The sequence below is a fragment of the Camarhynchus parvulus genome, chromosome 1 (genome assembly GCF_901933205.1).
Source record: "Camarhynchus parvulus chromosome 1, STF_HiC, whole genome shotgun sequence".
In the NCBI taxonomy this organism is placed as follows: Eukaryota; Metazoa; Chordata; class Aves; order Passeriformes; family Thraupidae; genus Camarhynchus; species Camarhynchus parvulus.
Window position 1 is genome coordinate 91,049,109 of NC_044571.1, and position 19,206 is coordinate 91,068,314.

Sequence of the window (19,206 nt, forward strand, 5' to 3'; positions counted from 1 at the left end):
GAGCAAAACAAGAAGTCATACAGGACATAGCAGAAGGAAAACATGATCTGGACCTGTAAAGACAGAGGCTGCCAGAGGCTGCCACTCCCACAGGCCAGAATCATGATGTGTGAAAGAGTGGTGAGCACAGTCCGATGCCAGTGAAGGACTCTGCTGGCCCATACAGCTTGGTGGCACAGAGTCACTCATGAGAAGTGTAAGAATCCATCAGCTTCCTGGGAAAACCACTCCTGCTAGTGCTTCCTGAAAGAAAATGGTCACGAATGGAATGGAATGGAATGGAATGGAATGGAATGGAATGGAATGGAATGGAATGGAATGGAATGGAATGGTACTAAAATGCTTCTGAGTGTCTGAGAGATGCCACAGGTTGATGTAGCTCAAATTGTGGCAAATCAGACAAGCTGTAGAACATGCATCTTCTCTGTGGGTCTGACACAGGGTGAGGTGCTGGAGAAGGTCTCCTGAAGCACCTTTTGTACATGTGAGAGCTGCTGGTAGATGGAAAAGCCTTCCATGGGACACAGAAATCCTGTGGCTAGAGTATTTAAAACCAGGCAAAACAGTAAGAGAGGCATGATCCTTTATAAGCATATGACAGGAGAAGAAGGGAGCAGGCAGGACCTCATAAATCTTTTCCATCTCTAGTTTTATAAGCCCATTTCCTATTTTGTTGTACCCTATGTCTCCATGTCATATTCATAAGGAACTCAGCAGAAGGGTGAACCTACCAATATTTGCAAGATGTCACACCTATGTCTGGTGTAAAAAATAATGCCACCAGTGCTAGTAATAGTGTGCATTGGGGGCTCTGAGGATACCCAAGCTCTGGGCCAGAAGAAGTAGGACTGAGTAAAACCATTATTAGTGAGAGTCTTCAGGCCAGACTGTTGCTCTGAAAGGTGGAGGGCAAAAAATGTTCGAGCCTGAGTTTTGCTTCTGGGCCTGGGGGGTTTGTGCCTTTGCTAATGAAGCTATTTAGGCTTCTTTAGGTCTCTGTGCTTGCTCAGCCACCCTGTTTTTACTACAGAAGGCCTTAGGCTAAAGAGCAAGGGAGCCATTTCCTCTCAGCTGCTCAGGATGAGGTAAATTCACCAATTTCAAGCAATAGGTTTGTCTGCCTATCGACTGGCCACAACTATTGAGATCAGCCTTGAAACTTGTCTTTAGAACCTAACTTTTCAATACCACAAGTCCTAAGTTTTGTTTCCTTCTCAAGTCAAAAATCATGCAGAACTCCTAAGTGTGAATAATTTACATTAGGGGATGGTGTGGCAACCACTTAGATTAACACACTCAAATAAGTTCACCACCCTCAAGGATGCTCAAAGCTCAACGTGACCGGATCTTACTGCTAAGAGTATTTCTTTTTTTTTTTTCCATTTTTTCCCTTTTTTTTTTAGTAATTTCTCCTTCCTCTTTTCCTACTCCTTTCTTCTTTTCTTCCTTTTCATATCTTTCCTTGCCATTTACTCCTTGCAGTACAGTCACCTCTCCTTAGTAGCAAGCTTTGTACAGAGCAGGATTCAGACAAGATGACCTGGAGTGGGCAGTCAGGCACTATTTTGGACAGTGCTTAGCCCAACAACTCTCTTCCTTATGAAGCTTTTTGTCAAGGCTTGCTCTGGATTTGATTCCCCCAGCCTTCAGGACTGCATCCTGCCAGTTTGATATAGTGCAATGCCAATTATTTCAGCTGTGACATGTGAGGATAAAGTTGTGGGGGAGGAGGCTGAATAAGTCCCTGAGAAATCACAGTGGCCAGATCTTCAGGAGCTCTGAAGAAACTAATTCCCTTCAAAATCAATACTGCAATGCCATTGAGAAATCAAAGCAATGCACTTGAGTGAGAGCAGAGCTGAATATACCCATGAACAAGTGTCCTGATCACACACACCACGGTGCCTGATCCCCTCTCTCTTGCAATATTGCAAGTCACAAAGAAATTAATTGCAGTCCACAGGGCGGTGCAATCATAAAGCATGAGTGGATCAGGGGAGAATCAGGGCCGATAAAAATACACCCCCAGTGATCGAAACATTCTTTGCCACACCATTCTTTTCCTCATCCATTTTTTTGTCTTCTCCTCTTCATGCTTAACTTCACTTTTCAGGCTTCCTAGCACTATGATTATTATTATCGCTATTATTATTATCATTGTTGCTTTGTGGGCTGAGAGTTGCAGATCTCAAAAATAAAGCAGATGTCAGCAGCTCTGAAGGATCCTATTCTATTACACAGCAGAACAAATGAGTATGTCAAGGAAGGGCTTTCCAATCTAACAAGAAAACAGCACAAACAGACACTAAATAAATAAATAAATAAACCCTGCGGGGACAGGCAGACTAGTTCTGATTAGATATTATGCTAACATGATGCCTACTTTCTACACTAACAGTGTTTTAATACATTTAAATGATACTGGGGAAATAAGTCATGAAATAGGAGAAGAAGTCTTCATGTCAGAGATGATTAAACTTATCCAAGGGGGCCAGACTGCCTCTCTCATGGAAATGTGGCTCATGGTGTGGGATTATGAATGTAGCCCAAACAGTATTTACATAGTGTGCCTGACTCCATCTCATTACCTTTGCCAATGATTGCTTTTCCTGGCTGCTGGAAGAGCAGTCCAGCTGGTGAGGGGGAGCCCAGCACCAATGTCTGCACTATGGCAAAGTCTCAGTCTTTGCTGAGGCTCTGGGATGCCTCTGGGTTTTATAGGGATATGTCACAGGGAAATGGCCAAGCAGCCATAAGAGGGACTGGAGCCACCTGCCACACTGGTGCTGATGCTTGCAGCGGGTGCAGGCCCACCTCCTGCTTTCCTGCAAATGGACTGTGAGCCAGGCTGAGCTTTTTAGGAGGGCATGATTCCAGAGCCAGGCCACATTCCTTAATGTAGTCTCCCTCCAAACTTTCTGAGCAGGGACAAAACCAAGCCTTGCCTGACTCAATTGGTAGCCTCTAATCTTTCTCTCGTCCCCAGCTACCTGCCCATGCTCCCCCATTTCACAAAAAGGGAGATCTCTCTTCTCTTGAGGGATTTACATAAAGAGCCTGAATAAACTTGTCAAACTCCATGCAGCAATGTTAATTTTGCTTGTGAAACTGCAGCCTTGGAAGACCCTCCATCTCTCGAGTCTTTGCAGCCTTAGTAAATGGCCATTTATTAGCTGCAGTCCATAATTTGCTTCCTTCTGTGACCCATCTTGTAATTTTCCTTGAGATGACAAGCTCTGAATGAACAGTGTACTCATTTTCCAGCTATAGCATATAAAATATGGATATGGTCATGAAATCTTGAATCCATCAAAAACAGCAAAGACCTTTCCTTTTAGGACCTAAGGCTCTAAGGACCCAGGGCTGGGCTGGAGCCTCCATACCCTGCAAGCTGCAGTCTGCTCAGGCACAGAGCAGTGATACTGATCTCAATTACCAGTAACTTGATTCACTCTAGTGTTCCAACAGATGAGCTTTGATGAGCCCCACAGCAGCAGTTTAAGAACTTCCTGGTGACCCTCCTCCCATTACTCCCTTTGCAGAATTGGCAGATGGGAATGTGCATCCTCCTGTGGCTCTGCCATGGTGAAGTTTGGTGCATTAGCTTAAAAGCACTGAGGTACCAGATGATGAACTGGAGCTGCTGAGACTTTCTGTCACAGAGGCAATAACTTCTGGCTGGTGGAGGGGGCAGACAGCTGGATATGAAAGTAGCCTAAACTGCCACAAAAAGATTGGCCAGTTCATCTGTCAACCCTGAGTGGTGAATCAAACTGCATTATCTTCTGCTCAATACTGAAGAGCAGCAGTTGTCAGGAACCTCATGCTCACTACACAGAGGGGGACAACTCAGAACTAAGTCCTCATCGTAAGAGACTCTGGAGAAAGTGAGCAGTGGAGAGACCTTACCTGAGAAAACCAGAAAAGGACTTCAAGACAGTCGAAAGTTTAACTTTATTTCTTTAAACCTGGACCCTGAATACAAGCAAACTATGGTCAATAGCAAGCAAGGTTGTTTGCAGACTAAAACCAGCTCAGAGGTTTCATTTTTTTCTGGAACCAAGGACTCAGAGATGTGATGCTTTGTAAATGACCCTATGGAGACTTTAAGTACCACCAGTCCGTGGAATAATTCCCTTGGAAATTTCTCCGAACACTGGGATAACAGAATGACAACATCAGCAGACCTGAGAGTGTGAGCTTATTTGGTTTAGCAGAGCACCATTAGTTATTGCTCTATCCTAAGCCACTTCATGGAGGTAAGCAGGGGACTGTTCTTCTGTGTAAAAGCTCCTGATATCTGAGTCTTGGTGAAGACAGGTTTGAATTGGCTCATAGAATCATAGAATGGTTTGGGTTGGAAGGGACCTTAAAGATCTCCTAGTTCCAATGCCCCCACCATGGACAGGAACACCTTCCACTGGACCGGGCTGCTCAAAGCCCCATCCAACCTGACCCTGAACATTTATAGGGATGGGGCATCCACAGCTTCTCTGGGCAACCTGGGCCAGTGCCTCACCACTCTCAGAGTAAAGAATTGCTTCCTAATATCTAAACCTACCCTCTTTCATTTTGAAGCCATTCCTCCTTGTCCTGTCACTACACCTGTAAAAAGTCCCTTTCCAGTCATTTAGTGAGAGTTTCTTGGGGCAACAGGCACAGCCCCGGCAGGGATAAGAAAGACTGCTGAAGTGGAGCTACACAGAGCTGAACATTTCATTACAATATGCAGAAATGGAAACATCTTCCATCTCACAGCCTTCAACATCAGGCACTCTTCACCTCCTAGAAATTCATACACTTGCTAAGCCATATGGGCTTTCAAGTGCTTTACAGCATCCTACTACAACTCTAGTCTTATTAAAAATCTTGTCAGTAACTGTGAACGATGAAATTGTGCCCCATCACAATGATGCAAGATAGTTCATATCGCATAGAATTTTGACCTCAGTACTCTTCATACACATTCATACTTCTCTGCGTCTAACCCTCTCCAGGCACAGTTTCAAATTCATCTCAACACCATGAGGGCTAGAAGCACTTTTCTAAGGGGATGCTGTAATTTTACATAATCATGACTCCAGAAAAAATCCAGACTCCCTAACCAGATATGTCTCACACTAACCCTGCAGACATGAACAGAGAGGCCGCAGAAGAATGAGTAAATTAGAATGTGAATTAAAACATGAAATTTCCTAGACATGCAATTGCTTTGCTTTATTTTATCTTTAACTGAAGCCCTAAAGTGGACTTTTCTTGAGAAGACAAGCAGAAAATCTGGAACCTGAGAAGAATCTAAAGAAGCTGCCTTACAAATGTGCCTATCTGAATTCATATGTATTCATATATATAATGAGTTACTGCACTAGGATGTTTCAGTAGAGCTCCTATAAGCATCAAGCATTGTCATACATACAAATAGAAATGGTCTCAGTTCATGAGGAAATCCTGAAAAGATAGCAGAGGTTATTTTATCCTTCAGGGAGGCTGTGTTCTTTGCTTGGACTGAGTTCTCACCAGCCAGTCTTCTTGTTAAGACTTCTCCCCTTCAAACAAGGGACCACTCAACCAGGTAGTTTGAGAAGAGTTTATGATGAACAATAACAAATAGCAGCACGGGGAAACAAAAGGAAAAATAGTGGGTCCAGGCAGGAAGGATAACAGTGGCCAATGGACAAATTTCATATTGAGAAAGATACGAGGAAACCTGTCCAAGAAGACGATGCAAAACCACTCTAGAGCCCACACCAAAAGACAGAGTTCAAAATTATGGGAATAGAAGGAGAGGAACATCCAGCAGTTAGTGACCTAGTTGGTTTAAGTTCAGAGAGAATCTCAAAAATCAGGACACCAGTGCTACATAGCCTCAGTGAAATGGAGAAGGTGGTCAGTGGAAATGACTGAAAACACAGAAAACCCAACACCACCTTCCACATGCTCAGGACCAGAGAACCAGAGCTCTGGAAGTTAAGGGAGAAGCAGCTGTTGGAGGGCATTAAGCTGCACAGGGATGGAGCCTAGGATATGGTGTATGCCTCTGTGGGAAACGAGTGGCTTTTCAGACACTTGATTGTATTCCCTGGAAACATTTTGATAGGAAAAATAATTTGTTAGGCCTGAATGACTTCTTGGAATAAATCAATTTTCCTCCTTTACCAGGAATGACCATACAACTCACAGAAGCCAGCATAAAGCCAGTTACAGCTGGCCTAAGCTATACAAGTAGAAATAAAATGGTCTTGAACACTCCACATGCTGGTGAAAACCTTCCTGCTCATTCCAGGAGATGCTGATGCTGGCCATGTCTGGGGAAAAGACACCGAACTGGGCAGAGTACCTGTGAGGAACCTCCTGTGAGGCCCTTCTTACCCTGAATGTAAGGTAAGAAAAGCATGGCAGCTTTACTTCCCTGGTCTACTGTCCTAAGCAGTCCAGTAATGATCACTGGGTTTTGTTCTACAAGTTCTGCTTCCAAGTGAAGAAAGGAATCCTGTGGGCTGGGGTGCTTGGCATCAACAGAGGGAGAAACATCTGCTTATGGAATGCAGGTGGCTGCAAAATCTTATTTTTTTTCTTTTTTCTATTTTTTTTTCTTTTTCATAGGAAAGAGCATTCCCCATGGCTACACACACAGACATCAGATTTAAAAATAGCCAAGTTCCACCTCGACTGTGGGTGAGTGAAAGACAGAAGACAGATGCATTGGCTGCCAGCTAGACTTGACATCTACTTTTTCTTTCCTCACCCTGGCAGCCAGCAGTTGCACACATGTGCACAGGTAAGGTCCTCAGTGGCAAAGCACACAGTGTCTGCCTCCCCCTCAATTCACTGACTGCTGCCTGCCAGCTGTGTGTGTCTGGGAGCCACATAAACCCACACTCCCCATTCAGTGCATCAGGCATGTGTAAAAATCACCAAGTTCCTCCTATTTCTCCTACTTAATTCACAAATTCCTCACTAGTCATTTATGTGTGGGGATTGCTATCGAGTTCATTGCAAAGGTTAACACATCTCTGTTTCTGGCTTGTTTTGTTAACTCTTTTAGTGCTTGATCCACATGGACACTTTCCATGGCTCCAACCTATATAATGATTGTGTGTGCTCGCACATGACTGGTCTCACTTTCAGACCCTGGCCCAGGTCAGTTAAAGTTGATCAATTTCAAGGAACAGGTCTTGGTCTTGCTTCCTTCCTCTTACCCAGACTGCAGGAGATTTCTCCTCTTTTTCTTCACTGGCATTAATCCACCCACTGTTTATGCTTCCAACCAAATTCATTCAATGAAAACATAAGGCACTACTGCCCACATACTCAATGCTAGTCTTCATGTGCTCATCAGCAGTAGAAGCCACAGTAATTCAGCAAATTTGGCTATTTTATTTGCAAACATGTTTACAAGCATCCCTTTATGCATTTACCTAAATCACATGGTTCACAGAGAAGTCCTTTCCATGGAAAATTATGGATGCTGAAAAATCACCTGCATTCAAACCACAACTTGACAAATCCAAAAAAGGAAAATTCATCCAGTGCATTAAACTTTAATTAACTGGATGTCAGGGCACTATTTGAGGGCAGTATCACTGTAGATTTATGTTATTCTTACAGGTTTCCCTCTTTTGGTAATGCTGAAAACAAGATACCTTTGATCTAAGCCACTGTGGACATTCTTAGGTTTTTACATGTGTTTTCCATGACTTTAGTGTGATATGATTTCCTAATAAATCTGTTCTAGGAGCATCCAGACTGCATTAGGGTCTTGCAGACACTCTGTAGAGCACAGTAAGTATTTCTTGTTCTACATTCAGAGCTTGGCATGCTAAGCATCACATTTTTGGTCCAGGAAGATGGACAGGAAGAATGGAAAAGGTCCCATTATCAGAACAGCCTTAGAAATAGAAGAGACTTGGTCTCTTCTGCATAATGACAAGGCATTGAATCTTGTTCAGTTTAACAAAAAGAAGGCTGCAGAATTGATATGACCACTACTAATGAATACTGACCTAGGAAGGACCAACAGATGTCTGGGTTCACTCAGGCATGTCTTGTCTTTCTGTCTGAAATGTTTGCCCAGGTGGAATTTTCCCATTTGTCCAAAATTCCCAGACATTTGACCTGAGCAGCAGCAATAACTGTAGCTATGCTCTGCATGACCAGAAAGTCCAAGCTAATAACTAGTATATGCAGACATATCAGCAGTACAGCACACATGCATATACCTGTTTACAAAATCCCACCTAAATCTGATAACATAATAAAAGATAACTCTTAATCCAGGGGCCAAGAAAATCCTACAGGTGGACGCTGCAGGTGTGCATACTCATTTTTCACATTAGTGTTTTCAACAGTGGGGAGAAACATCTGGTGGAGTAACTTTCCAGGCATCATTGGGAATCCTCCACCATCAATATTTAAACCATGAATGGGTATTATTTCTGAAAAATGCTCCAAAAGGAAATGAATAGGGAAGTCCTGTAGCCTTCAACCTGCGGTGAAGTGGTTGAAGGCTACAGTGGTTCTTTCTGCCTTTAAAAACTCCTCATCATCCTCCATTTCTCAAAATACCCTTCTCTCAGAAGAGCTGTGAATACTCACAGACATCACAAGGACCTCTTTGGAGAGGTCAAGACAATGTGACAGTGAAGGGGCATGACCACCCTCATGAGCATACCTGGCTCTTTACAGTGGCACCTGGATCTTAATGCCATGTCTCCTCTAGTCCAACAAGCACAGGAAAAGACTGGAAGTGGAGACCAAGAGACATAAGCCAAAGCTGCAATCAGACAAAAAAGAATAGGGTTTTGTCCAAAAGCCATGCATCTCAACAGGAGAGTACTGGTTTAAACATAGCAGCCGCTCCCAGGGAAGTCACACTTGTATTTGTGATGGAGCAGCTGAGGGTCCTGCCTGTCCCAGAGACACTGGCAGACCTCAGCCAGGGTGAACTCACATCCAGACCTGGTGGCCCTAGTACCTCTGTTCATGGGACACTCTATTTTGTTCCCCTTACCCAGCTGCAGGCTGTTCCTGCCAGCAGCCTCAAAGCTCCCGACCTGTTATTAAAACAGCCTCAGAGAAAGTAAAAATGACCAATGGAAAAACAAAAAATATCACCCAAATGTCTAAGGAAACCATGAGCTACATCCAGCACAGATTTTTCAAAAGGACAAGGATTTTCATGGCTCAGTGTTCTAATTTGTTTGACCGTTTATTTCCAAGGAACACATCCAAGAGTGACAAGCTCTATTTATTTCAATGGGCAGCATATGCCAGCAACGTGAATGGCGTACGCTATAAAAGAGAATGGATGTTCTCAAGCATCCTGGAAAGCTGTCCTTTCAGCAGACAGAGGACATGGAGGTAATGGAAGTGCAGCTCTGCTCTGACAAGCAACACCATAAAAGCAGCATCCTGGCTTCTCATGTTTGATGTCTCCCCATGACAGACCTGAGAGACTTGCTCAAGCTGAAAGTGAAAAATTATTACCTAATATCTGGCCCAGTGCTGAAGAGAGCAGTTGGACTCTTTCATTGTTCTACTTTTCTGGGCCAGAAGGACATCTACTTGGGACATATGGCCACTTCAGGGTGTCAGTGCTTCACCCTTTTAGACTTTCAGAGGCTACACACCAAACCAGGCTGCTCTCACAAATGACATCACCTTCAAATCATTGTCTGATGTGAATATGAGATGTTCACAAAAGAAAGTGCTCTCTTTTCATAAAATACCATCACGTGGTAGCACTATTTTCAGTCTTGTCTCTTTGTACTACATCCTGAAGACAATCCTCTTCTGAATCTTGCCTTTCCAAAGTCTGATTCCACTGAAGCCTGAAAAACCGTGAGTTGTGAGTCTCTGTCACAAATTCAGTACCACCTATGACTTGATATTCTTTGGTGGCCTGTGACACTTTACTGTAAGTCTCACAGGAGTGAGCAACTTTTATTGGCTATCATTAATGAATTAACTAATATTAGTTCTGTGTTAGGACTTACCTAGGGAGCAGTCTAGTTCATAAGGTTTTACTGGCTTGTCAGCAAGCACTGGAAGTCAAAATAGAATGATCCTCGTCTTGCTTTTCAGTGAGATGGCCCCAACAAAGGTTGGGTGTGGCTTTGTTCATACTGAGTCTTTCTCTGGACATCTTTCATTCTCATTAAACTTAAGAGGTCGCTGGGAAGGAGCAGTGTGAGCTGCAGTGCCATCCACAGGAAACCACTTCCCCTTCTCCTGTACCTCCAGCCAGGCAACATCTCAAGCCAGGTAAAGAAGAAGAGATGTTAATGACTCCCTTACAGCCTTCCAGCATGGTAAAATGAAATCCCAAATTCTCCTTCAGGAGATTCATGTCCACCTGTGCTGCAAGGCTCACTATCCTGGATTTAGTCTGCAGTAAGGCCACAGCCATACAATACCCCTGGATGCTCATTGTACAGACTGGAGACCCTTGTTGTGAGACTGTTTTTCCTATTCACCTTCTCTTCAGCAGGTGCAGCTTGTAGGTTGCAGTTCCACCTTTTACGGAGAAGCCAAATCAATGCTGTTCATGCCATTGAGGGCATCTTTGAAACCGTGCGGGAATCTTAGCTTGCCTTGATGCCAGTGAGGTGCTTGCTTAGTGAAGAGGCCAAGCATAGACTTGTGGTTGGCTCTGTGTGTATTTGGGGATATCAATCATAAGGTGACTTTGCATCTATGCAGCTTCCTTTGGGACCATACTGATTGCCAGCATGTAGGTCTCCACTTGCTGTGAGCTATTTCCAAGGGAAAAGACAAAAAATGGTTGAGGGAGAGCTATAGCCATTCTTCCTTTGTCAAAGTGGAACTTTTCATTTCCATCAAATGCACTTTTGTCCCTCAATTTCTGATTGTTTCAGGTGACTTCCATGCCTGGGCCAGTTGGCCTCATGTATGTTGAGCTCTCAAAACCAGCCTCTTGCTCCAGGTGTGAATGGTGAGAATCAGGAGAGCTCTCTGCTGGGAGAATTTGGTCCTGCTTCTGGGCTTTGGGGCTTTAATCGGGCAAAGAAGAGCCAGGCTGTCAGCTCCAGCATTTCTGACTGGCATTTTAAGGCTAAAGATACAGACTACACCCTGGATCTTGCAGTTGATGTGAGAAGATTTGCAGTATCCCAGCAAAGAGGAAGACACCCCAGGCCTGGCATGCCCAGGGCAAACTGGGATCCTCTAGATTTAACATATCTGGTAGTGGAGCAGTGGGGTAATAGAATCCCAGGGGCAGTAACCGGTGCTTTACGAGGTGTCGAAAATGTCCATCATAACCGAACAGCCTTGTGAAGGAAGTGTGTGGTCTTTTCCTGAAAATTCAAACTAAAAAGCAAGCCATATGATGACAGCATCTGTAGCAGAGAGCAGGGTGGCTTGCATGAATTAGCAGCTTCCTGGCTGTTATCTGTGGCAGCCTTAGCCAGCTACTTATTCCATCACCTGCAGCTTCTGTGGGCTGAGGCCTCAGACTTACACCTTGGGGAGCACTGCAAGCCAAAGCCCCCAGCACTGAGCCACAGTCAAAAAAGAGCTGGAGAAGGTCTTCTCCACAGCTTTCTCATTGAAGTCTGGGATCATGGTCATTTGATGGAATAGGATCTTGGGTCTTGGAATGTGGAGCACAGTGACCTTGAACAGCTCAGATCCTGATCTCCAAAGAGCACCTGTGAAGGTTACCAGTAAGGTGGGCTGATTGGGGATGTGCCACAGCCCCAGTGACTTGCATCTGAATCTTCCTGGAATGTCCCACTGCAGACAAGAATAGATTAGCCAAGAATTTCCAGAAGCCCTGCTGAGATCATGTTGGATATCCATGGAACCAGTGCCAGTATGTGGGGTCAGAGCAAGTGATAGCCTCCTGCTGCCTTGGAGACTTGTTATGGGTAGGGGAAGAGAGATAAATCCCCAAATTTCCCTGGGAGAAGTGCTCACTAGGATCCACTTTCAGACATTTCTTTCCCTTGTGGGCCAGGTGTCATGCAAGGGGTATATTCTGTGCAACAGTATCCACCATTTAAAAAAAAATAGACAAAACCCAAAATTGCTCAGGTATGTTACTCATTCTTGTTAAGGTCCTGTAAATCCTATCAAGTGCAGAATCTCTCCCCTTTCCGAGATCTTCCAGCCTGTTGCTTATGGATGACCCTCAGGGATCCCTGCAAGTGTCTTCCTGCCACCTCTCCCCCATGCTTCCTGCTGATGAGACCCAGAACCACCGACTGAGCTGCTGGTGAGCAGCAGAATCAGTTTTGCTCTGTCTTACCCACCCCTCCTGCTGTCCCTTTTTGGGGGCTCCAAAGGGAGCCTACCAGTACAGGCCCCTGGCACAGAAAAGTCCCCATGGAAGAAGATGATTACACCAGAAAAGTGGCTATGGCACCCATTTGAAGGGATCTGCAGAGAGGGTAATGGGAATCAGAGCAGAGAAGGCACTGCCATCTGGCAGGGGCTGGAGCAGGGTGACAGCAAGAGGAGTCACTTTGGTCACAGGCATCCCCTGACTCAGGCACAAAGGGGCCTGGCTCCATCCAGTCTCTTGAGAGCAGAAAAGCCACAGACTCATGGCTGACTCCCTCGCCTCATTGTCTGTGCACTGGAGCAGGGAGGGCAGGAGGCAGAGGGAGTGAGGGAGCCCTTCTGTCCCTCTGGCTCTGACAGGTCCATGCCTGCCACGCACTGGGATTGGGGGTGGGTGGGAGACAGGGCAGGGGGACCGCCAAAATAAACGAACTAAGAAACCAGTCTGATGATTCTCCACAAGCTTGGTATACGTGATGCAAATTGATGTTTAAAGCTTATTTATTAGCTTACATGTGAAATGCCAGCGGTGTTTTTCTAGATCAGTGGGTATCCAATATTTGGGCGGGGGGAGACGGCGGCAGTGGGAGCGAGCATGGCTAGAGACTGTATATCCAGAGGCTAGGGTTTATATCATGGGCTGCTCTCGACTGTTATAATTTGTGGCACAGATTCAGTGAGAATCTGATCTGCTGAAAATATTTGGGCTGTGAAAACTCCCACACTGTGACAGATGTCAAGTCCAATTAAGTGACTCGTGTCCAGGTTTCTGTCCAATAGGCTTTCCCATTAAATACCAATTTAAGAGGGAAAAAATGCCGCCCCCTTTTCTCCGAGCCTTTATCTCTTCCGACCATCTCTAGGCGAAACCCTTTGGTACCAGAAGTGGAGCCACACGCATCTCTGCTCCGTCTGTCTGTCTCGCCCCTGCCACCTTCCGCACCCCTCCTTGGCTTCTTTGCCACTCCGGGAGGGGTGGGAGGAGGAACTGCACTTTCTTTTTATGCATGTGAGCGTATCTTGTCCTGCACCGCCGTTATCTCTCACAGCCGCTCCGAACCCGCGCCGAGATTTTCGTTTATTTCGTTTTGTTTTTCTTTTTCAGCGTTCGCATATTTTCCTTTATTTTTCACTCGAAAGATGCAGGAGGAGTTAGGAAGCTCAGGGACGGATGGGGGTTTCGTTTATCCTTTTTTTTCTCCCCTCGCCAGTTCTTGAAGGACCAGAAGAAGAACTAAACCAAACATTCATTTTCCGACGGCGTCTCCCCGGTCCTGCCCCTCTCCGCCGGACCGGTGAATTAACAAAACCTCACGTTACAACCCCCACCCCCCAAAAAAAAAAAAAAAAAAAAAGAATAGAGAAGAAAGGAGGGAGCGACGCATTGTTACCCCGACCCGCGGCGTGCCTGTGCGCCGGGCCGCGGCGGAACAAAGCCGGCAGCGCCGCGCCGGGCTCCGCGCCCCGGGCTCCGGGCTCCGCGCCCCGGGCCCCGCCACCGGCCCGGCCCGGGAGCGGCGGGGCTGCCGCAGGGAAGGAGAGGCTCAGGGGGCGGCAGAGAGGGAATAATCCCGGACGGTGCCGGTGCTGTCGCCGCATCCCTTTTGTTATTTATCGCGGTCGGGGAAGAGGAGGAAGAAAAGCGGGGGAGAGGGCACTTTCCTCCTCTAAAACCGACCGGCCGAAGCCGCCGGTGCGCTGAAGCCGCTGCCCCGGGCAAACGGGCGGAGGAGGACTTTGATGGAGAAACGCTTTTTCTCCCCTGATGCATCGTAAGTAACTTAAGTTGATATTTATACTCCGCAAACAAACACGACAGTATAACATCTCTCATCTCTGGAGCGCTGGAGGCCGCGGCGAGGGATGAGATCTTCCTTTCCCCATTCGAGCAGGACACTTTTTCGCTCGTAATTAATTTTATTTGATTTTGATTTTTTAATTTTTCCATGCTCCGCTCCCGAAGGTTCATTTGAACTGTAAAGAAATCGCCGAGGGGGCGAGGGGACCTGGAGAGAGAGGCTATCCAAACGACTCCGCCGAGGTAAGCAGCCTTAACAATATCTTTCCCTTTTGCAGGTAGCAGGGAGCATGGGTTTACTGTAATAATAATAATAATAATAATAATAAATAATTTTTTAAAAATAGAGAAGGGGGAAGGGGGAAAGAGCCTCTTTCCAGATCAGCTCGCCAAACCTCACCGTACAGATAAATCCAAATCAAAGCGAAAAATTCAACACACACTGTTAGAGAAACCTCTAAGCAACTTTCTTCAGGAATCACCGCTTTAATTGCCCGTGTTCGTACAATCGCCCTGCAAATCCTGCCTCTCTAACCTGCTTTTTGCATAAGCCCCCTCGCTTGGGTGCCAGTTGAAAGGTGATTTTAAACCTTTCCTCTGTATCTTTTTGCCCCACGAGATCACTGATACCTGACTTGCGCGCTAATGGGGTTTTTTCCCCTACCACTGCCTTGTGGGCCTGATTAACGCTCCTTATTAAAAATCGAAGAGGAAGCGTTTCCGACGGCCCTGGCAAGAGACGGCCCTTTCCCAGAGAAGGAAGAGCTCTTCTCTCCCACTCCCCAGTCCTGGCTCCCTGCGCACCCCGGGGAGAGCTGAGCCTGGCCCCCACGGCGGAGCCCCTCTGCCCCGCCACGCGTGCCCCGCGTCTCGCCCCGTTGGGGCAGCTTGGCTCTATCCCTGCCTGGGGAGAACTCCTTCTGCCCATGTGGATGCTGTTATTATTATTGCCACAATAATAATAATAGTTTATTTTTCCGAACCGGGTCTGAGGCCCGACTGGGACTTTCCCTGGAAACTTTATGAGGAAATAGTTTGCAATCTTAATTCGGGGGAAGGGAGGATGCGATGTTCCCTCCTCCATCAGGCTCGCTCCCCACCTCGCTCAACACCCCAGCTGCACACACGCACACACACACACACACACACATTTGTGTCCAAGGTTATTCACTAGTTGCCTGATGTATTGTTTTATTACATGCCGGCATGTCCACGGACGCGCTTCGGATTTGTATTGCTGTCTACATGACAGATGGTGCTCTGTGAGGCCGCAAGAAGATACGATTCAATTTTCTTTTGAAAGGCACGTCCGCATTTATTTATTTATTTATTTAGCCTCCCCCTCTTTTCGCGCAGGGAGGGGAGAGGAGGGAAAATTTAAAGGGATGTAAAAGTTCGGCCTCTGCTTTGAGGTTTTGTTTCTTTTTGAATCCGATGCTTAGGAAACGGAAACTCTCCAAACATTCCCATTTGATCACTAGCAAATCGCTATCTGCACGATTAGCATCAGGAAAGGAAAGAAAGAAAAAGAAAAAAAAGAAGGAGCACAGAGGAAAGAGCAGAGGGAAGAGCCTAGCAGATACATCGGATCCCGCAGGGATTGGGGAAATAAATCTCCCCACTGGCCTTGTTATATTTGTGGAGCCTTGAGCTGTGTATTTAAAAGTATCATGTCTGTAGCCTGGATCCCATAGAGTGTTTCCGAAAGAGAAACAGTTACGTAGAAACTGGCAGGCTAGAAAGGACAATATTAAAATTGGGGGCCTGGACGGGGAGGGGGGCGGGGAATCACCATATTATCGGAACATTGGATATTACCTTGCTTGGAAAAAAAATCTATTGCTCTCTGGGCCTGTTTCGAGACCCAAGGAAGCGCAGGGAATAACGGCAGGAAGTATATTGCGCTGAAGCTGCCGTCAAACGCTAGAGAAGGGATGGATAAATGAGGGTATCGTTTATCCCCGATATTGCTCTCATTAGTACTCTCTGAAGGAGCCGCAACTCGTCCCCCCGGCTCTCCCCCCGCCCCGGTCGGGCGGTACCGGCGCCGGGGGTAGGGCGCGGGGACCGGCATGTCCCTCGTGTCTCTGCCCGTGTCCCTGCTCCCCGCCTTGCCCCAGTATCGCGGGGCCGGGGCCCTGACCCGCTCTCTTTGCTTCTCTGTCTCGGGAAGGCTCCTCCGCCCCCTCCAAGATGATGCTTAGCCCGGACCAAGCTGCCGACTCCGACCACCCCTCCTCGGCGCCCTCCGACCCGGAGTCCCTGGGCGGCGCGGACGCCCAGGCGCTCAGCTGCTGCGTCTCCGACCCGGAGCCCGCCGAGGGCGGCGGCGGCGAGGGCCGGGGCGGCGGCGGCGGCGGCGGGGAGGGGCCGCGGCGGGGGCCGGCCCGGGCTGCACCCGCCGCCGCTGAGCCGCGAGGAGAAGCGCCGGCGGCGCCGCGCCACGGCCAAGTACCGCTCGGCGCACGCCACTCGGGAGCGGATCCGCGTGGAGGCCTTCAACCTGGCCTTCGCCGAGCTGCGCAAGCTGCTGCCCACCCTGCCCCCCGACAAGAAGCTCTCCAAGATCGAGATCCTGCGCCTCGCCATCTGCTACATCTCCTATCTCAACCACGTGCTGGACGTGTAGCGCCCGGCGGACGCCCGGAGCCCCGGGACCCCCAGTCCCGTCGCCCCGGGTCCGGCCGCGGCGGGCAGCGCCTTCCCCGGGGCGGGCGGCGGGGCGGGGGGGTCCCCGCTGCTTGTGCTCCCCCCACCCCGGACGGCTCCCGCCCGGTCGAGAGCCCGCTCTTCGAAGAGAAGTGTAAAACAGGATTGTCTCTTCAAGGCTGTCAAGTGCCCCTTTATATATATCCAAAAACATCTACTTGTGACCTTAAACGTGTGACCCATGGGTGCAGTTAAAAATAACTATTTTTTATTTATGGTAGAAGGAGTTGACAATTTATTTTTTTCAAGATTTATTTATTTTTCAGAGTGGTGGCAATTTTACTTTGGATACTTCGTGCCAATTGGTTTCTATAGTCGGGTGTTTACACTTTCTCCTGTGGAATATTATGTTTGACTTTATGAGTGTTTGTTGGGATCAATACAGTGTTCATTTTATTTTATTTTTAATTTATTTTCTCCCTCCAATTATATTGCACTTGTGTACCACAAACCTTCCCTCCCTCCCTGTTTATAAGTATATTTTATATATATCAAGGCATTTGTTCTTGACCTTCTTTCTTTCTTTCCTTGTGTGGGATCAACAACCACTAGCACTTAACTAGGAGAGGGTTTTTTTTTTAAACTTGTTGTTATTCTGATCTATAGTTGCGTCTGAAAAGTACTTTGCAAATCGTTTATAAGGGAAGTAGTTTCTTTGTGGGTGTATATGTGCGTGTGTGTACACATGCATGTGTGTGGGAGTGAGCGTGGGTGTGTATGTGTGTGGTATATTTTTAGGAAAGGACATTTTTTCCTAAAAAAAAAGAAAAAAAAAAGAAAGAAAAGTAAATCCAGGACTGCTTTCCTTTGTGACAACCAAAAAAATTCTATAACCTGAAAATGTTTCATGTTCTTTGCTGTGAATCTCTTAAAACAAGAAGCGCATTTTAGGGACAAAAAAGAAAAAGAAAAAAAACCACATCTGCTATCCAAAGATTTTAGTCTTTTTCAGGGTTTTTTTGTGTGTCTATGTTGCTTTATATAATGCAATATTTTGTAGTGAAAATAGATAAATCTGGTTTCTATCTGATGCGTTTTTCATATCTCTCATGAATGGTGAGCTGTTTTGCATATAAATAAAAGTATCAAATAAAAGCTGTTTTTTCCTAATTATTTTTCCCTGTTGGTCCTTCTGTAAGACAGACATGAGATGCCCTTATGAATAAGGATTGCAAAGGCTTCTCAAGTCGTGCATGGGAAGCTTCAACAGGTTACCTGCCTCTTCCTAGGGAGACTCGGACTGCAGTCCCTCCAGCACAGCTCCCCTGCTCCAGCCGCTCTCGGCTGGCTGCCCTGCCCAAATGCAAAGGAGACACAGAACCCTTGCTCCCACTTTCTCCCAGTCTCATCATGACCGGCATCTGGTCACATGTTCCAAAGTTCAACCTGTACAATCCAATGTGATGCTTGCAAGCACCTGTTTTGCTGCCTCACTCTTTGAAATGTCTGGCTTTGCCACCCAAATGTATGTGTTGTGTCCTGCCTGAGTGCACTGGGTTTTCTTTCTCTTGTTTAAATTCAGCTTTGATCTCTCTCTGGCCAGGTCTTATTCTACTGAAACCAAGGAAAAATCTTGTGCCCTTTCCCTACTTTAGAAAGCCTCAACCATAATCTTTCATATAAGGCTTCAATTGCCAAATCTTGTCATTTGAAACATGGAACAGATACAGACTCAATGGCAGAGAGGTTATTACCTGAGTAATGTGAGACTGTCTCATTTATTAAACCCTTTTCTTTTTCCCACAAGGGGTTAATTTTACCTATAATTTGAATGCTGCCATTGACTCTAGTGGCTGCATCATCCGTTCTTTCTTGCTGGAGAGATAAAATCCTCCCCTCTACCCCATTATTATGGCTGACACTTTGCACAGCAATTTAATTAAGTGTGGTCTTGACCAGCTGAAAAGCTCCATGCAGAAAACCTGTCAGAGAGACTGTTAATTCCATTTCCTACAAATACATGCTTGCCATGTCCCAAGGGAGCACACACTGGTTTGGTAGTTCAATGCACAAGTTTCAAATCCTGCATTTCAGGGCTGAAATAACTCCACCAAGTTTGGAGTTGGCTTCCTTTGGGACAGTTTGTTTCTTAGGTTCAATATCAGGGCCCTATGTTGAGTTTGATGTAATTGCCTAAGTGATATTATAAATCCTGCCATCCAAAAAGCCTTCATGCTACCAGCATTTGGGAGGACGTAGTTAATTAAAAGATAAACGTATTATTTCCTTCTTGACCATTGGGAATGCATGTTTCAGGGGGAGAGAGTGCTCTGCAACACCTGCCTGTAAAGTACAGTGGCTGCAGTCACTGGCAGTTGTAGGTGTCAACCCCACATTCCCCCTGGCCTCACTTCCCCTTCTGGGGGTCTCACACATGTGTCAGAGGCACAGGC

At 46.4% G+C, this 19,206-nt stretch overlaps 1 protein-coding gene across 1 annotated transcript; it reads left to right on the forward strand.

Moving 5' to 3' along the window:
• The first annotated feature begins 13,786 nt into the window (after positions 1-13,786).
• On the forward strand, positions 13,787-17,908 carry NHLH2 (nescient helix-loop-helix 2). The gene is given in 4 exon segments (XM_030950868.1): positions 13,787-14,078; positions 14,270-14,347; positions 16,278-16,471; positions 16,473-17,908. Coding segments are annotated over 2 exon segments (435 nt in total). The 5' UTR covers positions 13,787-14,078; positions 14,270-14,347; positions 16,278-16,297; the 3' UTR covers positions 16,734-17,908.
• Positions 17,909-19,206: the final 1,298 nt, after the last annotated feature.